This window comes from Engraulis encrasicolus, chromosome 5 (genome assembly GCF_034702125.1).
Source record: "Engraulis encrasicolus isolate BLACKSEA-1 chromosome 5, IST_EnEncr_1.0, whole genome shotgun sequence".
Lineage (NCBI taxonomy): Eukaryota > Metazoa > Chordata > Actinopteri > Clupeiformes > Engraulidae > Engraulis > Engraulis encrasicolus.
The window spans coordinates 28,196,851-28,219,105 of NC_085861.1; the positions used below are offsets into that span (position 1 = coordinate 28,196,851).

General features: G+C 43.2%; 2 protein-coding genes across 2 annotated transcripts; both read left to right on the forward strand.

Annotated features, from left to right (window-relative positions):
* The first annotated feature begins 481 nt into the window (after positions 1 to 481).
* On the forward strand, positions 482 to 4,621 carry stmn1b (stathmin 1b). Its single transcript, XM_063199055.1, has 5 exons — positions 482 to 554; positions 2,427 to 2,472; positions 2,690 to 2,862; positions 3,449 to 3,640; positions 4,079 to 4,621. Exons 2-5 carry the CDS (start codon positions 2,457 to 2,459, stop codon positions 4,133 to 4,135), a joined length of 438 nt encoding a protein of 145 aa, XP_063055125.1. The 5' UTR covers positions 482 to 554; positions 2,427 to 2,456; the 3' UTR covers positions 4,136 to 4,621.
* Positions 4,622 to 17,330: 12,709 nt separating this feature from the next.
* Positions 17,331 to 21,837, forward strand: paqr7b (progestin and adipoQ receptor family member VII, b). Its single transcript, XM_063198127.1, has 2 exons — positions 17,331 to 17,476; positions 18,809 to 21,837. Exon 2 carries the CDS (start codon positions 18,853 to 18,855, stop codon positions 19,915 to 19,917), a length of 1,065 nt encoding a protein of 354 aa, XP_063054197.1. The 5' UTR covers positions 17,331 to 17,476; positions 18,809 to 18,852; the 3' UTR covers positions 19,918 to 21,837.
* The last annotated feature ends 418 nt before the right edge of the window (positions 21,838 to 22,255 follow it).

A 22,255-nucleotide genomic window follows, 5' to 3' on the forward strand; every position in this document is an offset into this window, starting at 1 on the left:
GGAGAAGTGCAGTATAAAAGTGCAGTATCGCATTATACTGCGTTCTTGGCTAGTAGCCTACCACGTAACCTACTAAAACCACAAAGCGCAGTATAATCAGTTTTTGTCGTTTTTTTTCCAAAACGGGACCTAGTTGGACCAAAAAACTTTAACACAAGAAAAAGAAGGTATTTTAAAGCCAATTTCCGGTCTAAACCCTTTTTCGATCATTTTCAAGATACTGCGTTCTGATATTGTAGGGCAGTATAGTATATACACGTATCATTTGAGTATAATAGTTGAATATTCCTGTTACAGCTGCCTGGTACTATTTTATTCATCTCAACATACTAACGGTAAATTTGTCATAATAACAAAGATAGACGATGCACTTTCACAGCATTCGTCGTCGTATGAGTGACGCTTTGGATTGGTTTTAATGAGCCAATCAGATTAAAGGAAGATGTGTGACGTCACGTCTTTGGTCCTTTTTTGCGCGAACTGCCAAATCTGAGGTAGAGGGCGAGGAGGAGAATCGGGCGCGTGGTGTTGTCCTGTCAGTTGGCACTCTGAAGGTAAGGTAACATTTTCGTGGGTTAATTTCGTTAGATTGTTATTTTTGTGATTCACATAGCATCTTGGTTCCTTTAAGTTATTAGTGTTTTGGAACGAAAGGCACCTTTTAGGCTTTTAGTGTATTTTACCCCAGCATCTTTTGTTTTACCGTGATCAAATATGTCGCTCTGTGTTTTCTGTTTTTGTTCAGTTTCCCTGCTAGCTCGGTTAGCTAACTAATCATGGTTAGAACAAGGGTGCGTTTGTCAGCAGATGCCTTTTGAAGATTCAAAGTTATGATCAAAGAAAATGGGTGTGGACTCAATTCCATATTTAATCCATCCATGAACAAGGAGGCTGATCTCAATTCGTGGAAGGGGAATGCAGCTGTTTCCTTTTTTGGCTCATATTTATTGATGCCTAATCTTTGTGAAAACGTGTTCGTTTGGTTCTGATTAGCTTATGAATTGATATTTCATTGGAAGAGTCTGGCGTTGCTCGATTTAGGGTCACTGTGTTATGTAATATTATTCAGCTCATCCTGACTCTTACAACGATTAGTATTCGCATTGTATTCCAAATGGTCACCTTTTTCCTAATGGATTTTGTACGTTTTGGTCACTTCTGCATGGGTGGTCGATGCCACCTCCATTGGTAACCCACAAATTCATGTAGAGCTAGAGGGTATAGTTCTAGAACTAGATGGGCGTGAGCTTCACTCGGCGTCTATTGTCTGCAGTGGGTGGCAGCCCAGCGTTTTTGGGGATTTGAAGGCAAGTTCAGACCGACAGGTGGGTTTTGTAATTTCACTTAGCTTCGTTATCTTATTAAACCACCCGAATCTACACATGCATATCGACCCAATGTATGTCAGTTGGTATACAATGCCTCACTTTGTAATGGCTCCTTTCAACATTCATGCAACTGGGGCTAGCGCATGTTGTCCGATGTCTTTGTTAATGCTGCTGTCTACCATCCCTCTGTTCTTTGTTTTGTCTTTAACGGTGAAATGGAAGTTGTCAGGACACCGCGGTCATATTTTAGCACACTGGTTTGCTTCGTCGGACACTGGTGTAATGGTGTAAATATTCCTTTAATTCTATTAGAGCTACGGTCAATTGGCTTCACTGTTGACAGAAATGCCTCCATGGCGAGGCTGGTGGTACCGCTGCCTTGCCCATCGCGACGTCTCACAATGGCACTGAAAATCTGGACTTTTTGGAGCATGATATCGCCATATCAAGCTTCTGCATCATGCGAATATTATAATGACAATACCTCTTTTCGACCACCTATCAATATCATGTTGTGATCTCGCCGACACAGTTGTGTTTTTTTTTCAAAACCAGCCAGTAAAATAAATTCATTATTTAATTAATGTGATTGTTTGGATTTCACCATGCATGTGCGCTTTTTAATTTAGATTTCAACCCTAAGTGAATGTTTTCATTCACTCCACCCTTTCGGCTAATTTTAAGACGTCTCATGTTGACTTGGTGTCGAAATGCTGAGTGACAATATGGATTGTGTGTGTATCCCCTCCCGAGAGCTGTGCGATGGTGACATCATAGGACTGGTCGATTGCTTCGCCTTGCTCGCTGCCTCGCTACCAGCCATGGCATGAAGTCAGCATACGAACATGCTGTTATGATCCATCATCCGTTTGTCTCGCCAAATGGCAAACAAAAGACAGGTGTACACAGGGAGGGTGCCGCTCAATATGCTCACACGGGGGCAGCAGTGTACTACAGAAGGGCGGAGGGTGTCTGGGTGCAGGATGCTGCTTGTCATTTTCTGTCCATAAAGCGATCATTCAGGGACCACTGTGAATTTCATAATTTTTAAGAATTTGCTTTTAAAAGTTCCTGTTCCATCTTTTTCTCTCCCCTCAGGTACATTGTACACATCTGAACTGAGCAGCAATGGCATCGTCTGGAGGTAAGCTTGCCCTGTCGTCATCACTAAGCAGCAGTAATGGAGATTCATATATCTCTCTTGTACATAGAGAAAATAACATCAATTCAAGTTCACATCCTACTGATAGAAATCATCCCTGGTACATATTTTTTGTTCAATGCGAAATGGTGGTGTTGAAGGACATTGATTTGTACTGTATATGTTCTGATCCAATGTATGCCTATGTTTGTGTGTGCAGATATTCAGGTGAAAGAGCTGGACAAGCGTGCTTCCGGCCAGGCCTTTGAGGTCATCCTCAGCCCATCGGCACCGGACGCCAAGGGCGAGTTTCCCCTCTCCACCCCCAAGAAGAAGGACGTGACTCTGGATGAGATCCAGAAGAAACTGGAAGCCGCAGAGGAGAGGCGCAAGGTGAGGACATTTATACACAAGCACTGGCGTGTACACACACACACAGTGGTTGTCATTATGCCATTAAAGGGACACACTGCAGGAAATGGTCAAAAAGAGTACTGCAACCATGCTGCTCATTGAAACTGGGCTGCCAATTGCCGAATTTGATCTTTACATAAACAAATATTTTCTAGTATGGTCCAAGTAGAGTCAATTTTGCAGCTAAAAATGGCTATTTTTGGAAATTCAAAATGGCGGACCATGGAGAAGATCCCCCTTTTCGTGTATGAAAAGTGCAAATTTCCCAGTCACAATGAATACTTAGAATTTGATGGTGGTAAGTATTCATGAAAAAGGTAACATTAGTGAATGGGCAGCATGAATTCTGGAAATAAACAACTAAAAATCTCAGTGTCCCTTTTAAAGTAAAAAAAAAAAATCTAAAAAATGACTCGGTTGTATGACTTAAAGATGACTGTGTGGGTGAGTTGTGCTACAAGGAGGATGTGCTCACCCACCACTGTTTACTGGTGTGTGAGTCATGCATACTGATACATGAGTAAATTAATTCACCGGTCCATCCACGTGTGTTGTTGCTGATCAGAGCCACGAGGCAGAACTGCTGAAGCAACTGGAGGAGAAACGCAGGCACGAGAAGGAGGTGCTGCAGAAGGCCATGGAGGAGAACAACAACTTCAGCAAGATGGCCGAGGAGAAGCTCAACCAGAAGATGGAGGCCAACAAGGAGAACAAGGCCGCACGGATGGCTGAGATGAGCGAGAAGTTCAAGGAGAAGGTGAGGCGGCAACCTGCATGGTTGACTATGGGTGATTGCAGTGCAAGCACTGAAGTAGAAAAGTTGTTTCTTGATTACAAACTCACTCCTGGGTTTGTTGAGTTGATCCTTTAATTCCAAGAGCGATTAACATGTACAGCAGCACATGCGTCATTCGTGCATATCTACAGGATGTGCAATTAATGTTGCAGTCCATTGGGCTAGGTAGGTTGACATTTTGGGTAATGTAATCAACAAGATGCGCTGTGCTGATAAAACAGGTTTAGGGGGGAGAGTAATAGATGCATGTCCCACAAAATGTAGGCGACTAAAATGGGTGGTTAAAAGAATCATTGCCCTGAAAATGCATATTTAGATTTTTTTTGTGTGTGCGTGTAGTAAGTAAACTTTGTTCATTGTAGGTTACAGATGATTCATGATCTGTCACGTCTTTTACAGGACAAGAAGTTGGAGGAAGTGCGGCAGAAGAAGGAGACAAAAGAGGACGAGAACTGAGTTTGCTTTTGTTGCCGTTCTCTGTTTTCTCAAACTTTTTAGGTGGGGGTATAATGGGTTTTTGTATGTATCCAAAGATTTATTTAAACTTTTTCTGTTATGAATTGTAAACATTAGTTGTTTTGTTTCTTTGTGTGTATATTTTGTTAATATGTTTCATTCACTGCTCACAGTTGCTTAGCTTAACCCCACATCTTTTTTTTTCCTTTTCCTTTTAAATGCACTCATATTTTCAATGAGGTGTTTTTTTGTATTTCTCACTGTCATTAGCACGCCTTTTTGTGCCCCACTCCTTGTAGCCCAGTTGCAAGTTTTGATCTGTCCAGCAAGCAAATGGTTTTAGCTGTTCAAAAGCATGCTTCAGCTCGACTGTAGGCCTTCGCAGTTGTCCATGAGTTTTGCAGTATAACCTGTACTGGTGTAATATCAAAATTGCAGTTGTTCGAGCCTAATAAAAGTTGCACAGTTCGTATATGCTCTTAAAAATTGTCTTGGGTCTTCTTCATGTTACTTGGCTATCAACGGAAGAATGAAAAGTGTTTATCTGATGATGCATTTTCATCCAGAGTGACTTACAATCATTGATGGCAAACTACAACAATATGGGAAAGTGACGGTGAAGTCCAAGGAGGCTAATCACAGGTGTAATTGTTCATAACAAAGCTGTTTTTGGGTGGGAGAGGCATTTGAACAATTGCACCATGGTATATTCATGTAAACTTTTAAATTCTTGGGCTGTGATTGACTGACTACAGGAGGCCCGCTGGCAGTACACTTCATAAAATGTCATCAATGCCCAATTCCCATTAGTTCAAATGTGCTTGCACAAATTCTGTTTTGAGTGGGAGATGTTTCATTGTAGTGATGGGATTTTCGGCTCTTCTTTGAGATGCGGTTCTATTGGCTCTTCTTACTATTATGGAGAGCCGGCTCTTTCGGCTCCCAAACGGCTCCCTATATATATGTTTACATAATCAATAAATCAAAAGTTTTAATTTTATTTTACAACATTTTGTTTCATTAATGACATTGTGAAGCACTTTGGGCAGTGTATAGGCCTAGTGTGTAAAAGGCTTTATGAACAACACAATCAGTCGTTAATAATGACCAAACATACCCAAATACAAAGTAAATTAAAAAGGCGTTATCATATACTATGCACTATGCATTTCTGATCGCTGTGAGTGTGTCTAACACCTCTATCCACTGGCACTTTTAGAGGATACACACAATGAGAGGGAGGGGAAGAGAAGGACAAAAACAAAAACGGCTCTCCCCAAAAAAACGCGAAACGGCTCCCATTGCAGAACCAGTTCCTGTCTTTCACTTCATAGAGCCGAACGGTTTGCGATCGACACATCACTATTTCATTGGCCAGGACCCACATACCCCTGGAACACCCTAAATTCAGTGCTCAAATAATGTTACTATTGGCACTTTAATGTAAACGGCACGATTAGTGTGACATCTTCTGGGGTAGGCCTACTTTTATCTCTGCATGTTCAAATGCTTGCCCTCGGCTGTAATATGTTCACTGGGTGTATTAAAAGTTCACGCTTACTCATTAAAAGATTAGATGACTAGACCGAGTTAGTCAAAATGTATGCCATTGTGGCTAAAGTTACGCAGTTGTCTGGCCTTGCCATCCCACACCTTCAAATCACAGGTTTAAGATCAGGCTAGCATGATACGGTATGCAGTATGAAAATGAGATGTTCAAACATTTACTGAATTTGAGTATTGTATTGATTCAGCTAAAATAAATATCTAGTTTCTGCATGGTCATGTTATCAGTACTACTGAACATCAATATCATATAGTAGCCTAGGCCTAACCTACTTAATAGTTTTCCAAGTGTCTTCAACAATGAAATGATGTCTTGATTGTAAAGTGATTAAGGCAACATATTTCAGGGCACAATCCTCTGAATAGAGGAGCTAATATAGTTTCTGTGTGCAACCCAACCAATTACCAGGAATCATTCAGAGGAGGCCTATCCCATAAAATCCTCCGAGGAGAGCTCTTTGATGTCCCCTCACTCTATCTGATGTGATCTGAAAGGAGTCGACCTATTGTCAATGAGTCGACCTCTGCACACTGATGTATACTGCCACCTGGTGGTAAATGGAAGAAATTGACATTTGAATACTGAATTCCATCTTGGAAGGGGAGAATTAAAGTGCATGCAAAACAAGATAGGAATCAGGGGCTGTTTGCTTGCATGCATGCAAAACCATAACAAAATCTGTGGCCTGTGGCTACACGGCACAGCCTGATCTTCCTGCATTATGTAGGCTGAAAGTTGTGGCAATTATATGGAGAGAATGAAGAGGGACTACATTGTGGAGATCCCACCAAAGAGCGGGACGTGGGTGTACCTCAGGGGTGACAGGGATGACCCTCCTCCCCCTGCATTAAAAACAAGAACACAATTAAACGCGAAATTCAACAAATTGGTAACATGGTATGAGGTGCATATTGGCTGTGTTTACATGAGACATTTAATTCAGAATGAACTCCATTCAATTCTGAATAAAGCTTCATTCCGCTTTGAAAACATCATATAAACATCTCTTAATTCGGAATTAAAAGGAAAGACCACAGTAAACTTCTACGGAACTATTTAATTCTGAATTATCAATTCGAAATTAAAAACATCATGTTAACATAGTGAATGGAGGAGAAAAAAAAATCATATTTGTACCTCTGGGCATGGGGCACTGTGCTAAAAGTAGGACTGAATTAACAAAGGTTCTCAAGAGGAGACTGTCTGGCTCTGTATTTTCATTGGTCTGTAAATGTATTGAGAGCAGGGGCCATGCTTGTGCACAATTGCTAAGAATGTGGTGCCAGGCAGCCCCTGGTGGAGAGTGGAGACTGTCAGCCTGAGGGTTTAGACAGGTAGGCCTACTCACCCATCAGACTGTTTATGTATCATGCACAGAGCTGAGCGTCACCATTGTCTGAACCTCTGGTAAAGGAAATGAGATCAGATTATAGGCCTACTGGACTGGATTCTACTGTTAAATACGCAGAGCAGTAAACCAAACAAAGGAAGGAAGTGATAAGTGTTCTCCTTCACCCACCCTCATTCATGGCCGAGATCCCGTTGGCCTTCAATGTATCCATCCCTCCTAAAATTGAGGAGAATCACTGCAGAGCACTAGGCTATTTTTTATTATTACTATTTTTTTAAAATATATTTTTAGGGGCTTTGTATGCCTTTGTTGACAGGACAGTATGAGATGCTGACAGGAAGTGAGTGGGAGAGAGAGTTTGGGGAGGATTGGGAAATGACCCCGTCCGGACTCGAACCGGGGTCCCCATGGGCATGAAAGCCTAAATGTGGGGGGCTTAGCGCGTTTTATTATTACTATTTTTAAACAAGGTGTTTTGTGCTAAGCTCCTGCCTGAGGCCTGAAGAAGCACACCACGGAATTTTAAAAAAAGGTTTTTTTTAATGGTGAGGGCCTATGATGAGTCTTCTTTCTTTTATAGTTATGAAGCTACAATTCACCAGCAGCACCAATTCTCCTAATACACTTCACTATGCAAGGGGAACTCTGTATCTATACTAGGGGAATTCTGTATCCTTTTTAATCCATCCCTCGGTCCATCCTTCCTCACTACAACAGTTGAACATTTCTCTTAAAGTGCAGCGAATAACCCGATGTAAGATAAAATAAATCCATCGAGTGCTAACGGCCATAAACACAGGAAAAGGACAGTACACTATTGCTCTCGCTGTCAAAAGACATCCTTGATCAGTAAAGGGCCGTTTTACGCAGGTTATGCAGGTTTTACCCATTTCACATGCATATTTCGGTACTCTGTGGATAACTGAAGTACCCAGTTTATTTTTATGTATTATTCTTCCATTTTGTTCAGCTACCCCAAAAAGACTTTTGTGGTTTCAGCTGATGAAGGCAGAACCCCGGAACGTCTGCCCTGCTCTGTACTGCTCTGCTCTGCACTGAAAATAACAGAAAAAACTGTAAATAAACAAAATAAGTAAATAAATGATTAAAAATCCTCCTTGAGCTAGACCGTTCAAACACACCTTCCTTTTTATTCTGGCTTCTCATCATCATGATTGACTGACAGACAAGACTAAGATAGGCAGGGTCAGACAATATGCCGACATGCATGTATGTCCCTCATGTCTCTTACCTTTACATTGAGGAGTCTGCACACTTCATATGATTTTTATGTGTTTTATTCCATGGCAGAAGTACTTTCCGCTCATTGAGGCGTTCTTCAGAATCTTTTCCTTGGATGTGCACAATCTTCCTTCCTTCTTTAAAAAAATGTATTTTTAGGGCTTTTTTGCCTTTATTTGAGACAGGACGGTGGAGAGAGCGCCTTTGGCGTTGCTTCTAGTCAGGCCAAGAGCAACGAAAATATTGTTTCTGATTTCCAGAAAAACCGCGAACTCCACCCACTTTGTTGGAAACCATGTCAACCAGTAGCAAACCTAGGAAGATGGGTCAACCATGCCATTTGGGAAACGTTAATTGTTATACTCTTCGACTAAGTCTCAAAGAGATTTGAAAGTCGATAATAATCAGGCATGTAGCCTAACCCAGTGCCGTATCATTAGGCCAAAGCACCTTCTAAACTGAATCTCACCTTAGCTTTACATTACACCTTCATTACATTACATGACATAACACTTAGCTGACGATTTTATCCAAAGCGACTTACAGATGCTACAGGGTATTGGTTACATTCCCTGGAGCAGTGTGGGGATAGGTTCCTTGCTCAAGGGCACTTCAGCCATAGCCAGGCCATGCCCTCCTAGTGACCCAGGTCAAGTCAGGCCAAGAGCAATGTAAATATAATTTCTGATCTCCGGAAAAAAACGGGAACTCCACCCACGTGTCAGGAACCAATCAACTTTGAGCAGCTCCAATGACCCTGGGTAGAGGCGTGTTCAAGGCGGTGACGTGGTTTAAACCGAGATGCTCTATAGGCACTAAGAAAATGTTTGATTTAAACTTCGGCACAGCCTTTTCTGGCCTCTACCAGTAGCAAACCAAGAGAGGCAGGTCAACCATGCCATTTGGGAAACGTTGATTGTTATGCTCTAGGTATGCTATGTTGCTATGCTCATAATGGCCGAGCATTCCGACCTTAACAATTTCTCTGCCCAATCAGAGAGCAGGGCAGTGTGTCATAATAGCGAAGTATTCTGCCCCCTACGGAACTTACAGTAGGCAACTCCCCAGACCTAATCTCACTTGTGACTTGTGATCTGGTGTTAACCGGGCAAGGTCAGAACAAGTCTCGAAGAGATTTGAAAGTCGATGATAATCAGGCTACTTCAGCCATGGGGTTAGGTAGGGAATGGAAGTGTGGGACTCGAACCTGCAACCCTCTGATATGACCATCAGGGCACAGCTGTCCCTTTATCCAAAGCGAATTACAGTTACAGTATTTAGATACAGAGTATTAGTAATGGTCCCTGGAGGTATGTGAGGTTAGTTAGGGGCCCTGCTGAAGGGAACTGCAGCAATCGATGAAGGTGTAGGCCAGGGGTCCCCAACCTTTCTGGGTCAGAGGGCTACCAAGGGCTACCCGAGGGCTACTGAGAGCTACCCGAGGGCTATTTTGTTCAAAACCCTCTACTGAGGTTTTGACATAATTCCCAAATAACTCTAGGTTGAATGATAATTTGCTTATAAGTTATAAGGAAATATTCGTTATAGGCTATAAAGAAATAATTGCATATTTAAATCAAGGAAAAACATTAACTGTGACTAAAATCTTGTAGTCGACACTGTTTACAAACATCCTTGGTGGGCACATCAGAAGCTCCTGGAGGCCTACCTGACGCCCGCAGGCACCACGTTGGTGACACCTGGTGTAGTCAGCGAGACCACATACTTTCTTCTCAGTAGTAAGGGTGGGATTACAAACCTGCAAATCTAATTCTCTAACCATTACAGGCCACACTGCTACCTCAACTGTGCCAATGTCCCCAACTCTTTTTGATAACTATTACGAGACCAACTTTATCAGATTGGTGAAGCAACAAGTAAGCACGAGACCGCCTTTCCCAAAGTGAGTGGATGTTTATTCACAGAATTCGTTGGTTGACCAACTGTTTTTAAACCAAGTGTTGGTACCAGCAGAGGCCCTATTGGATGAAGAACTAACTAAACCAAACTAAACCCTCACTCCCTGTGAAAACAAAAGACAAATTAAACCCAAGAGAGTCTTCCGGGCCAGCTGCTGCCTACATTATCTCACCTACTTTCAGTGAGGAAAGAAACACCACCGCCACGGATGTCAACCATTCTCTAGATAGCATTTAAACGACTGGTCAACAGATGCAGGTGCCAAGCCGATGGTGTGCTCTCTCTGAGGTGCGGGTCTAGAATGAAAGCGAGAGAGAGAGAGAGAGAGAGAGAGAGAGAGAGAGAGAGAGAGAGAGAGAGAGAGAGCGCGCCATGACGTCATCATCCCTGCTTATATCAGTTTCTCCGTGGGATGTGCCCCAACAGCAGGAGAGCCACAGCACAGCACAGCACAGCACAACACGTGACATAACCAAACTGTTGAAGACCCCATACTTTGTCTATACTGTTGTAAAACTTTTTAAACACAATTCATTACGCCTGCTTAGACTAGGCCTACACTGGCCATTTGTAAAGCGGTAGAACAGACTGTATGTGAATGGGGGGTGTCTTGACTTACGAACTGGGGCTGTGCTGTGCATGGGAGAGTGACATTATCCCTCAGGGGACCAGAGTAAACAGAGCCTCAGCACTTTACGCGGCGGCCCCGGCAGCACAATGACTTACTTTCACACGCCGCACTCCCATTGGCCCCGACAAAGACACATTGTGGCCACAGCTTCTGCGTAGGAAGCGAGAGGTTGACTGTGACTTCAGACCGTGTGAAGCAGAACAGCCCAGTCTGCCCAGAACAATACACTGACTGAAGCTTGTTTTGTTTTCTTGTCTTTTTTTTCGCTGTTTTGTTTCCCCCTACTGGACTAATAGACTTTCTAAATAACTAGCATTTTGGAATAATTTGTTTAGTCCACATTAATTGTTAATAAATGATTTTAAAATGTTACTGTATATTGGAGGCCAATACAATGGAAAAGAAAACAAGAACTAAGCTTTGTGTAAGTAGTACCATCGTTCTCGCCACATTGCCGGTTGCATCAGGAAAACATTTCTTAACTTTCCTTCCACAACAGTAGGCCTATATCTGGCACAATCATATCGCAACAATCCTGTCAGTAACACAAAGTGATTCTGACTGTAACAACAGTCAACAAACAGACAAAACCAAGCCATGAAACAAGATGTATGTAGGCATACAGCATTACGTGAGCTTAGAATTATAAGGTTCTATCTCCGTTTAGGGTAGTTCTGAGATATTGAGCATCAAAGTTTTTACATCCCAGCTGGCAAAAGTGTTATGTAGTATAATCTACTATTATAGCTCAACAAGACCATCACCCTACAGACACTTTAAGGACAGAATATCAAAATCCTGGCACATTTGGAAATGGGATTTTTTAACATGGCCCAAATGGAGATAGAACCTTATAATTCTGAGAGCTCTGATTCTGTTCAGAATTATAAGGTTCTATCTCCATTTTTACAAATAAACCCCTACATTTCAAAGAATAAATGTATATAACCATTAATTTTAATCAATTTATGTATTTAGAATACAAGCACACAGCTTTTACTATAAAATATAATATATAACATTATATACATCACAGTCAAGCGAGTTTGTAAAAAAAGAAATGTTTTATTTATTTTTCAAAGATCATGGACATGGAAAAATTACAACATTTTGAACATTTTAATTAAAAAAGATATCATTTTAAAGAGTTCATTTTTTTTAAATGTCATCCTTTATATCCCCTTCTCTCCAGCTGTATACCCCCCCCTTACACTGTTACTAAACATCATTAAACACTTTTTAAAAACACATGGTTCATTTAAGATAGTGTTAAACTATGAGACACTTTTATTATTAATTATTCTGTATGTCTGTTTTGTTCTGTATGATTTACTTCAGATATCACTCTCTATCCATACCAACACACACACACACACGCACACGCACACGCACACGCACACGCACACACACTGTTACTTAACATCACTAAACACTTATTAAAAACACATTATTCATTTATTTTATACGCTAGGGTTAAACTATGAGACAGTTTCACTATTTATTATTCTGTATGTCTGTTTTTGTATGTATGTTGTACTTCAGATTTCACTTTCTAAATACTGCGCTGTAGTAGGCTTTGTCAACAGCAGGCATGTACTTGAACATAGATAAAAGGTCAGTCTTCTTTGCCTCTGCAATGGTGTTTTTGTTGGTTAGATACTTTGGCTTGGGCAGCAAGAGCGCTGTTGGCATGTTAGACCTGGTTTTGGTGTTAGAGCCCCTAATATCTACCTGTATGGGAAGCTGAGCATGAGAGGTACTGTACTGTACACTGAACAGATTTTGAGTGAATGTAATTTGGGCCACTGAAGCAAATGGTATCTGCTTGTACTGGAAAAGTTTGGCACATGACTGAAAGTCTTTGAAATCTGTTTCTTTCATCTGGATGACAGTGTAAGGATTAGTTCTGTTCGCTCTCAGAAGGACACGCAAGAATGACAATGGGCTGTAAAACTCTGAGCTTGCCATTGCCTTTTCAATGTTGCTATGCATATTGTCCACTTCTTGGACAGCTGAGTGGCCAGGCGTAGAATATTTCATTGTGATCTTTTGGATTTTGGCATTTCTGGACAAGAACTCAACAATTGCAAAAGACATAATAGAATTTCTATTTTGTGGCACACAGCTGTCACTCCATGTGACTATCTCAGTTACTTCAGGATGGTCTTGAACCACTCTTTCAAGTATTTTGACTATGGCACTTGCCATGTCATTCCCTCCTCTACCGGACATTGCCTCTGTCCACACAGCACAATACCCTTATTTAGTAAGTGAGCTGTGGGCAGTCATATTATAGAGATTCATCTTCCTTTTATAAAAGAATGAACTAATCTCAGCTCGTGGACATGAGATTACATTTTCTAAGTCAAAACAGACCGTAAGTTGCTGTTTGTCATCTCTATCTCTTTGACGCTCTTGGCGCATGGCATTTTTTTCATTGACATGTTTATTGTGTGCATCCTCTTGGTGCTGGTTTAACAACCCCTGTTTTTGTGCTGCTGCATGTGCCTCACACTCATCACACCTGTCTGATTTGGGGACATGGAACCCAAGATTAAACTCAGTGTTAAATATAAATCTATAGTAAGACATTTTCACTGGTGTTTCATGTACAGCACAGGTGGTTTTATAGAGATCATACATCTTGGCCACATTTAGAGTTGGCTCCAGATATTGCTTTTGGGTGCGGGCACGACAGTAGTGGGACTCGACTACAGGGAAAGACCTAATGTGTTCCAGCACCTTCTCTTTTTTTTCCTCATCTATTTGTTTTTTAGGATGCTTTCCCCGTGCATCTGATTTTGGCATGCCAGCCTGGCTTCTCTTTTGGTGTACATTATACACTGTTTTCTGACTAATTGAAAGAGTACCTAGAAAAAATGGCTTGCATACTCTCACTTTCTGTCCCTCTCCTAGATCAAGAGAATATTTGAATGAGTGTGTACGGCGTGAGTCTTCGCCACTATCACGTTGTCTCTCTTTGACATGGCACTCAGTTGTCATCATAATGTAATCATATTTTCTGTCCTGATTCAGACTATAGTACTCTTCAAAACACCTCTCCCTCTCGCCACCAGTGATTTTCCTTGCACAATTAAATTTACAGGACAAAGTGCAGTCCTTAAATGTTTTTATTTGTTTGGCTGGCACTGTCTCTTTAGACGTGTTCACGTGTTCTTTACCCTCTTGATAGAGCCTCTTCCTGCATACTGACTTCCATGATGACGGAGTGCAGACCCTTTTCCGACTCTTCCCTTGCTCTGATATCTGCTGTATCCCAACTGCTGGTGTCTCTGCTGCAATGTCCCTGGGTGTCTCAGCTGGTCTGGCCCTGGGTGTCTCAGCTGGTCTGGCCCTGGGTGTCTCAGCTGGTCTGGCCCTGGGTGTCTCAGCTGCAATGTCCCTGGGTGTCTCAGCTGGTCTGGCCCTGGGTGTCTCAGCTGGTCTGGCCCTGGGTGTCTCAGCTGGTCTGGCCCTGGGTGTGTCTGCTGCAATGGCCCTGAGTGTCTCAGCTGGTCTGGCCCTTGGTGTGTCTGCTGCAATGGCCCTGAATGTCTCAGCTGGTCTGGCCCTGGGGGTCTGGCCTGGTCTGGCCCTGGGGGTCTGGCCTGGTCTGGCCCTGGGGGTCTGGCCTGGTCTGGCCCTGGGGGTCTCGCCTACTGTCCCTCTTGCTTCTGCTCTGGGGGTCTCTGCCTCTCCTGACATGGATACAAAAAAAGACAGCTGAGTATCACAATATAAAGGACTACTACCATAATTTTCCTTATAAAGACTTAACAGGATAAACAGTCAAATATGCTTAGTGATTAATGTACTTCTTAGTGTACAAGCTACCAGTTGCAAGTTTGCCTACGTAGTAGTGTCTGAAAACATCTGTGCAACTCGAGCATTTACTGCCCGTCAAACCTGCAAAAAACATAACCCCATAGTAGCGAAGAAAAGTGAAAGATTCTTTCTTATTACATGATCCAATATTATAATAATGTGGCCATTTATTATTTTGTTTTATGACACTGAGAACATGGTTTGGGTATTTTACAAACCTGCAAAAACATAACCCAAGCAGTAGCCACGAGAAGCTTAAGATTAACTTAATTATTATTACATGATCCAATATTATAGTAATGTGTCAGTTTATTATTTTGTTTTGTAACACTAAAACACAGTTTGGGTATTTTACAAGCAAAAGCATGGTAAATACAATAGAAATTCCAGCCATCCATACCCACCACTATCTGCTGTCCTCTTTGCTTTTGGAGAATCATTTTCATCATTTCTGTAATAATAAAAGCAAAAATAAGTATTATTATCCTGATATAAATGGGGCAACTTTTATCAAGACACCATCATCTAGGAAGCTTAAAAAGTTGATTAGCTTGCATTTATTGAAGGGGAGTAAATTAGAAAATTGTGTTATGTTAGGCTGCAGTCATCAAGACACCTTCTATCAAGCTTAAAAGATAGCAGCTAGCTAGCTTGCATAAGGAAGTGAAATACAGTTAGAAATCGCCATTCATTTAACTAATCTGTTGCCCATCTACAAAGATACAAGGATACAGAGATGTTTATTTGTCACAAATATAGATTTACAGGTGCAAAACGGTAAGCAAGCTGTTGGTGAGCTAGCAAGCTGATGATAAAGTCCGCTAGCAAACTAATGCTAACGTTCGCTAATGCTAACCGAACTAGTTAGCTAGCTACTTTGGCAAACAAGCTGATTTACAATAGTTAGCTAATGATTTGTAAATTATCATATACCAGCTCTATGTGCTTCTACTTACCGATCTCTTCTAGTACTGGCGAATGTGCGTTTATATCTTTTGGGGGACATTGCCGGCTTCAAATGTCCTCAGCTTAGCCTTGGCGCCTTAGCTCTGTGCCCCAGCAAGAGAGCCAGGATGTGGGTTTTGATTGGTCCGTCCGTGTTCAGCCAGGGTTTTCATTGGATATTGAAACTACTGGAGATAGAACCTTATAATCCCAACTCGGTTTATGTTTTTTGAGATAGAACCTTTTTATTTTATTAATAACAATGTGAAATAATACTTTTTTACAAAAATAACACCACACAGGCATTAATAAACGTGTAATGGGTCAGATTATGTCAAAAACTCAATTTCGACCAAAAATGGAGATAGAACCTTATAATTCTCAGTTGTGTGTGAATGTAGAGACTAATTAAGCCAGGGCCGGTTCTAGTCAATTTGGTGCCCTAGGTGAGCATCCCCTTCCCCCCTTGGCATTTTGAAATTGGCATCTGTAAACATACCAGATTGTACATCTGATCGAACACATCTGATCTAGTTCCTACATACAGTATACACTGAATGACCATGAATCATGACGTATTCATTGTTAATGTGAATTTAATGTTTCGTTTGGCTTCTAATTTTGAAGTTATAATTTTGTGGGAGTTCTTGGTATTTGTTGTGACCCCAAGACGTTTGGCACTCTAGACGACTGCCTTGTCTCCCTATGCCTATACATGGGTTCTACATTTTGTTTATAACCTGACGGCGCGAACCTAACTGCGCACAACTCAACCTCTGATTGTTGGAAACCGCTGTCGGTCAAAAAATTAGCTCACATGGTTGGCTGCCAGTGTTTGTCCCTCCTCATAACATCGTGTTGATCAACATTGAGAACCCATGTATAGCGCCGTCCCTGACTGAAGAACAGAACAGGTGCAGTGGCATTCCAACCAAGTGTCTGGAGGCCTGGGGAGGGCTGGAGTGTCTCAGCTGGGGCCCCATTTGACACAAAATCTGTACACTTTACTGTAGTAAATCTAGAGGCTTCGGGGCCCCAAGCGGCTGCACAGTAAATGTTGTGGTGTGAATTCAACACTTAAAGAGTTCATTTAAGTCCAAATGATGTCAAATCAACTCTCTAAGTGTTAAATGAGCACTGCAGAATTTACTGTGTGCCTGCCTAGCCTGGTGACAAGATGTGCCTCTGGCTACACCTGCACATGACAGTGCTTTCTTGCATTCCTGACAGCAAAAAATGCAACATTGAAAACCTTGCTGCTCTCATAAACACCCGAGTGCTAGGCTACTGTAAAGTCATTGACCTGTGTGAATTGAACAGTTAATTTGGTCTGATGTCATTAGGGCTAATACAGTAGGCCTAATGTGTTTTTTCCAAGTAAAATAGCCAAAATCATCTTTAATGGGCATCTTGGTATTTTTTCAGGAAAATGAACACTGCAACTTCATGGTTTTCTTTCTGTATGGGGGGTTGGGCCCGTTTAATTTTGAATGTTAGATGGTCCAGCACCTAACAGTAGGCTATGGTCTGTGCTTCTCAAGATAGTATGCTGTAAAGCAGGATCTACAAGCGTCCCTGATTGGACAACCGGCAGGAACGCGACTGGGATGGTGAACCAGCGTAGGCTCTTGATTGGGTAGGCGTGTTGCCAGTCAACTGTGGGAAGAGCGAGCGGCTGCGCCCATAGCGATTCTGCTGGAAGCGGACAGGCGCCTCACCCTGAAAAGGAACATCTTTCTTTTTCTGTGCGTGGTTTAATTTTGAATTATGCGGCACCATTTTTTATATTCTACTGACGTGTCAGGAGGATATGCCAAAGATTAACTACTGATTCACTGACTGGACACCGAGTGCTTACAGGTGAGGAGTCGGCTACAGCCTATAAAACCATACCGCTAACGCAGGGTGTCACTGGGACGCCGGTGGCAAATTAGCTGTCTACGCATGCCAAGGCTTTTAATGCGAATGTTGGACGTGAGACAATTTTGATTTTTGGAAGCCTGTACCGTGTTAAGTGTCGTTATGTGTGCATGTTTCTTAAAATTGCAAATTAAATGTGTCTGTAATGGGCGTCGACCCGAAAGGGATAACGTTATCTTGGAGATAGGGACTCGGCCATCCGTAAAAGCGCGTGGATTTTTGGACAAGGCAGGCCCATACGCATACGAGTGTTATAGCACAACGTTACGGTATGTGCGAACATATCTTTTATAGAAAGCACAGTCCAGGATAGGTCATATGTCGGTAGCCTACACATGGGGACACACGAGGGTGCGGCGTATTACAGTCTCCCTCTCTCTCGCATGCCTTAATGCCTTCGCTAAATTATTCACGCGCTTTCGCCGCCCTATCGTCTACACACGATGGGCCCTTTCCTTCTATTTTTTGGTGTGCTATCATTTCTGTGTTGTTGCGCATACAAAGACACATTCCGCTGTTAGGCATCGGCTGTCTCCAAACGGATGTCTAGGAAGCTGTCAGGATGAGGATCCTTCGAAATTACATAACCCCCTTCCCCATTCATTGTTAGACCCCGCGGTAGGGATAGGTTAAAGGCTTCGGGGACCTGATAGGTCACAGAGTAAGCGCGTCACGTCCTCATTCATGGATATAAGCTTACTGTATGTCGGGTTGGACAGATGTGCTTTCCAATTATTAGAGGGAAGTTTCTCTTAGTGTTCTCTCCAGGCACATTGGAGAATATAGTAAACTACATGTCTGGATAAGGTTTTAGTCTATACTGAAATGCAACTTAACTGCAAGTCCTAGGCCTATTAACTAATAGGCCTACACACATAACACTTCACATGTAGGCCTAGTTTTAGTTTTTGTGAGGAATGATGTTTTTTTGTAATGCCTTATAGAGTTTTTAAGATATCATTCTGGGCAACACTGTATTGGTATATGGTATCTTTTTTCATTTAGGCCTATCTACATGTGTCAAGACACATGCACTGTATACTTAACCATAATCCTAACCCTAAGGTGCATTCCGAGTAAGTAGGACTTCAGAATGTTACATGTTGTTGTAGCCTATGTCTTGTTAGACTGTTCCAAATGAATGTCACAGGGACAGTAAAATAAAATGCAATCTAAACCTTGATTTTTTATCTATTTATAAATTCACTGCACATCAATCTAAATGCACAGTTTTCTTTGCCAATATCCATTTCTTCCTGTCCAAACCTACAGATTCTCGAGCTCTTGGCTTGCCCAGCCGCCCCCTCCACTTCACCATGGCGACGGTAGTCATGGAGCAGATCGGCCGGCTGTTCATCAACGTGCAGCAGCTCCGGCAGATCCCGCAGTTCCTGGAGTCGGCCTTTCCCACGCTGCCCTGCACCGTCACACTCAACGACGTGCCCTGGGTCTTCCGCGAGCCCGACATCCTGACCGGCTACCGCCTCCCCGACCAGAGCTGGCGCTACTACTTCCTGTCGCTCTTCCAGCGCCACAACGAGTCGGTGAACGTCTGGACGCACCTGCTGGCCGCGCTGGTGGTGCTGGTCAAGTTCCGCGAGCTCTCGGAGACGGTGGACTTCCTGCGCGACCCGCACGCGCTGCCGCTGTTCATCGTGCTGCTCGCCGCCTTCACCTACCTGGCGTTCAGCGCCGTGGCGCACCTGCTCTCCGCCAAGTCCGAGCTCTCGCACTACACCTTCTACTTCCTGGACTACGTGGGCGTGGCCACCTACCAGTACGGCAGCGCGCTGGTGCACTTCTACTACGTCATCGAGGAGGCGTGGCACGAGCGGGTGCGCGGCGTGTTCCTGCCGCTCGCCGCGTTCTTAGCCTGGCTGTCGTGCGCCGGCTGCTGCTACGGCAAGTACGCCAGCCCGCACCTGCCCAAGTTCGCGCACAAGCTCTTCCAGGTGGTGCCCTCGGGGCTGGCCTACCTGCTGGACATCAGCCCCGTCTTCCACCGCATCTACTCTTGCTATCAGCAGGGCTGCACCGACGCGGCCGTGTCCTACCACCGCTACCAGGTGGCCTTCTTCCTGGTGAGCGCCTACTTCTTCTCGTACCCGCACCCGGAGCGCTGGCTGCGGGGTCGCTGCGACTTCCTGGGCCAGGGCCACCAGATCTTCCACGTGTGCCTGGTGCTGTGCACGCTGGTGCAGATCGAGGCCGTGCGGCTGGACTACCTGGAGCGCCGGCCGCTGTACGAGCGGCTCCACGCCGGCGACGACGTGGCGCACGACGCCGTGGCCATGTTCATCTTCATGGCCTGCTGCAGCGCGCTCACCGCCGTGCTCGTGCGCAGGCGCGTCTACGCGCAGTTCCAGGAGAAGCAGGACTAGGGAAAAAAAAGGGAAGAGTTGGGTGATGAGATGGCGGACAAAAAAAAAAATCGAATTCAAATTCTTTATTAGAAGATAGCCCCCTGAAATGAACATCTTGTTTTCCAGAGGGTCCTCAAACTATTACCGCAAGACAGAACAACACAGAAAAAAAAAACAACCAGAGGGACAACACCACTGACCGTGTGGTTACTCAACATCCAAAACAAAGCAAACACACAAACAAACTTGATAAGGCTGCACAGTTCCAGGAGAGGCTGGTGTGAGGCCTCATTCACAACAGATTGTTTGTGGGAGCATGATGAGGGTAGGAGTGTTTTCTGACCAAGATGGCCGAGTTCATTTAAAGATGATATATCCTGTGCTTGCCTCGCTCCCACTGAATGTTGTCTGAGCAGGCCCCAAGCCCATGAAATGGACAACATACAGAGGGACGGCAGCAGCACTGCCCTTATGGTTCATCACACACAAAACATAGCAAGACAAACTTGATATACTGTTGCGTTTCTGTTCTAATGTACTACAAGTAAATATGTCGTGTGTTTTGTTGTTTTTCATTTTTCTGTTTTGTTTGTTTGATCGTGTTCTGTGGCTTGCCAAAAAACTGCATCTTGATCCAGCTTACTGTATGTTGTGTCTGAACTAACATGGTGTGGGTTTTAAGTTCACTAGATGGATGTCAACCATGAGAGCTACCTGAAATACACTCTACTGTACGTTATTACGGTATAATGACCAAATACGTGTTTTTTTGTCAATTGTATTGCCCCGTGTCGAACACAATGCAGAAGATGTCAAGCCAAGCAGTGCTATACATTTAGTGAGTCGTGTATCTGTCCTGTGGGGACACCTGATGTTTTTTTTTTATTGTGTCGTATGATGTGGCTGAACTGTGAGAGTCCTTTGATTGGCACACTTACTGTCATGAATTCCTTTCCAGACTGTTGTGCCATCTGTCTGTGGGAGTTTGTAATGCGTTCGTCGTCTAACACTGCCGTTTAGGACCTCTGTTATGATGCCACTCATTCGCTAAGGGTTTTTTTTGTTTCTTTTATTCATACTTCGTCTGGGTTTTCATGAGACAATGACTTTCCTGTCACAGATATATATATATATACATATATATAGAGTCACAGATATACAGTTGTTGTATTTGTTGAGTCCACCATGGCCAAAGTCAGTCACCAAAGTGATACCGCTCTTTTATTCCACACTATCCTCAAGAGGATCTCTGAGAAACAGGCTTTCTCAGGGACATTTGGTTTCCAAGTCAGAAATAGTTATAACCGTTTGCTGTGTATGCCTTCTCTAACAGTTTTACCAAATGCTCCTTTGACCATTCTTAATGCCTGAAGTGCATGATTCTGTTGCTGTTCCTCACAGTTAATATTATGATCTCATTTTACGTATGTGAAGAAAGTAGATTTTATCTCGGTACATAGCCTACATGTATTATGTATTGATTGTTATATGAGAATATTACGTTTGTACACAATAATGCAGTTTTCTTGTCACATCAGCTGACCTCAAGAACAGAGATGATGTCACAAAACGTCACTTAAATGTCGATCCTGAAGGGCCTTTTCAGTAAGTTTATGTGTTATCGAAAGACAAGCTTGAAGACAAGCTTTCTGTGTGTTTCCTTGGGTAGATGCTCGTACTCTTTGGAGGTCGTTGGGACAAATGGACAGACCCTTGTTTCTATTTCTGCGTGTGCCCTGTCTTGTGACGGTGGCCATGTCATACCGTATGCCCTGCTTCTGGAAAGTGGCTGTGACTCTTGTCTTTGCCCATCATGCCATAGCACTCCATATTGCCTATCTCAAACTCCAATGCAAACCTAGTGGCCTGCTCCAGAAGGTCTCACAATATAGCTTTTGGTGTCTGCTGCCTTCTCTTCGTTTCCATGATGTCTGTGTGTGTGTGTGTGTGTGTGTGTGTGTGTGTGTGTGTGTGTGTGTGTGTGTGTGTGTGTGTGTGTGTGTGTGTGTGTGTGTGTGTGTGTGTGTGTGTGTGTGTGTGTGTCACTGATGGTCTCCTCCTGACCGTGACCAAGTGACGTAACTGTCTGGCACTTACACCAAGTCAGAGCATCAAGAGTGTAATGATGTGGCATGACACTAGGTTCTCTCTCTCTCTCTCTCTCTCTCTCTCTCTCTCTCTCTCTCTCTCTCTCTCTCTCTCTCTCCGTCTGTTCACATGCATGTTGTTGGTTGTATGCTTATGCTCCATACCTGTGTGTACTGTATGTGTGTGTTCACGTATGAATGACAGTGTCAGTTGTTATGATTACTATTATTATTGTTGTTGTTATTGGGGCATATTTGGAGTATGTCAG

What these genes read in the sequence shown, in the direction of transcription:
- stmn1b (XM_063199055.1), top strand. An exon ending in CCGCAGAGGAGAGGCGCAAG is followed by an intron (nt 2,863 to 3,448) that starts GTGAGGACATTT and finishes GTTGCTGATCAG; the next exon opens with AGCCACGAGGCAGAACTGCT. An exon ending in GCGAGAAGTTCAAGGAGAAG is followed by an intron (nt 3,641 to 4,078) that starts GTGAGGCGGCAA and finishes CGTCTTTTACAG; the next exon opens with GACAAGAAGTTGGAGGAAGT.
- paqr7b (XM_063198127.1), top strand. Translation starts at nt 18,853, where the DNA reads ATGGCGACGGTAGTCATGGAGCAGATCGGCCGGCTGTTCATCAACGTG.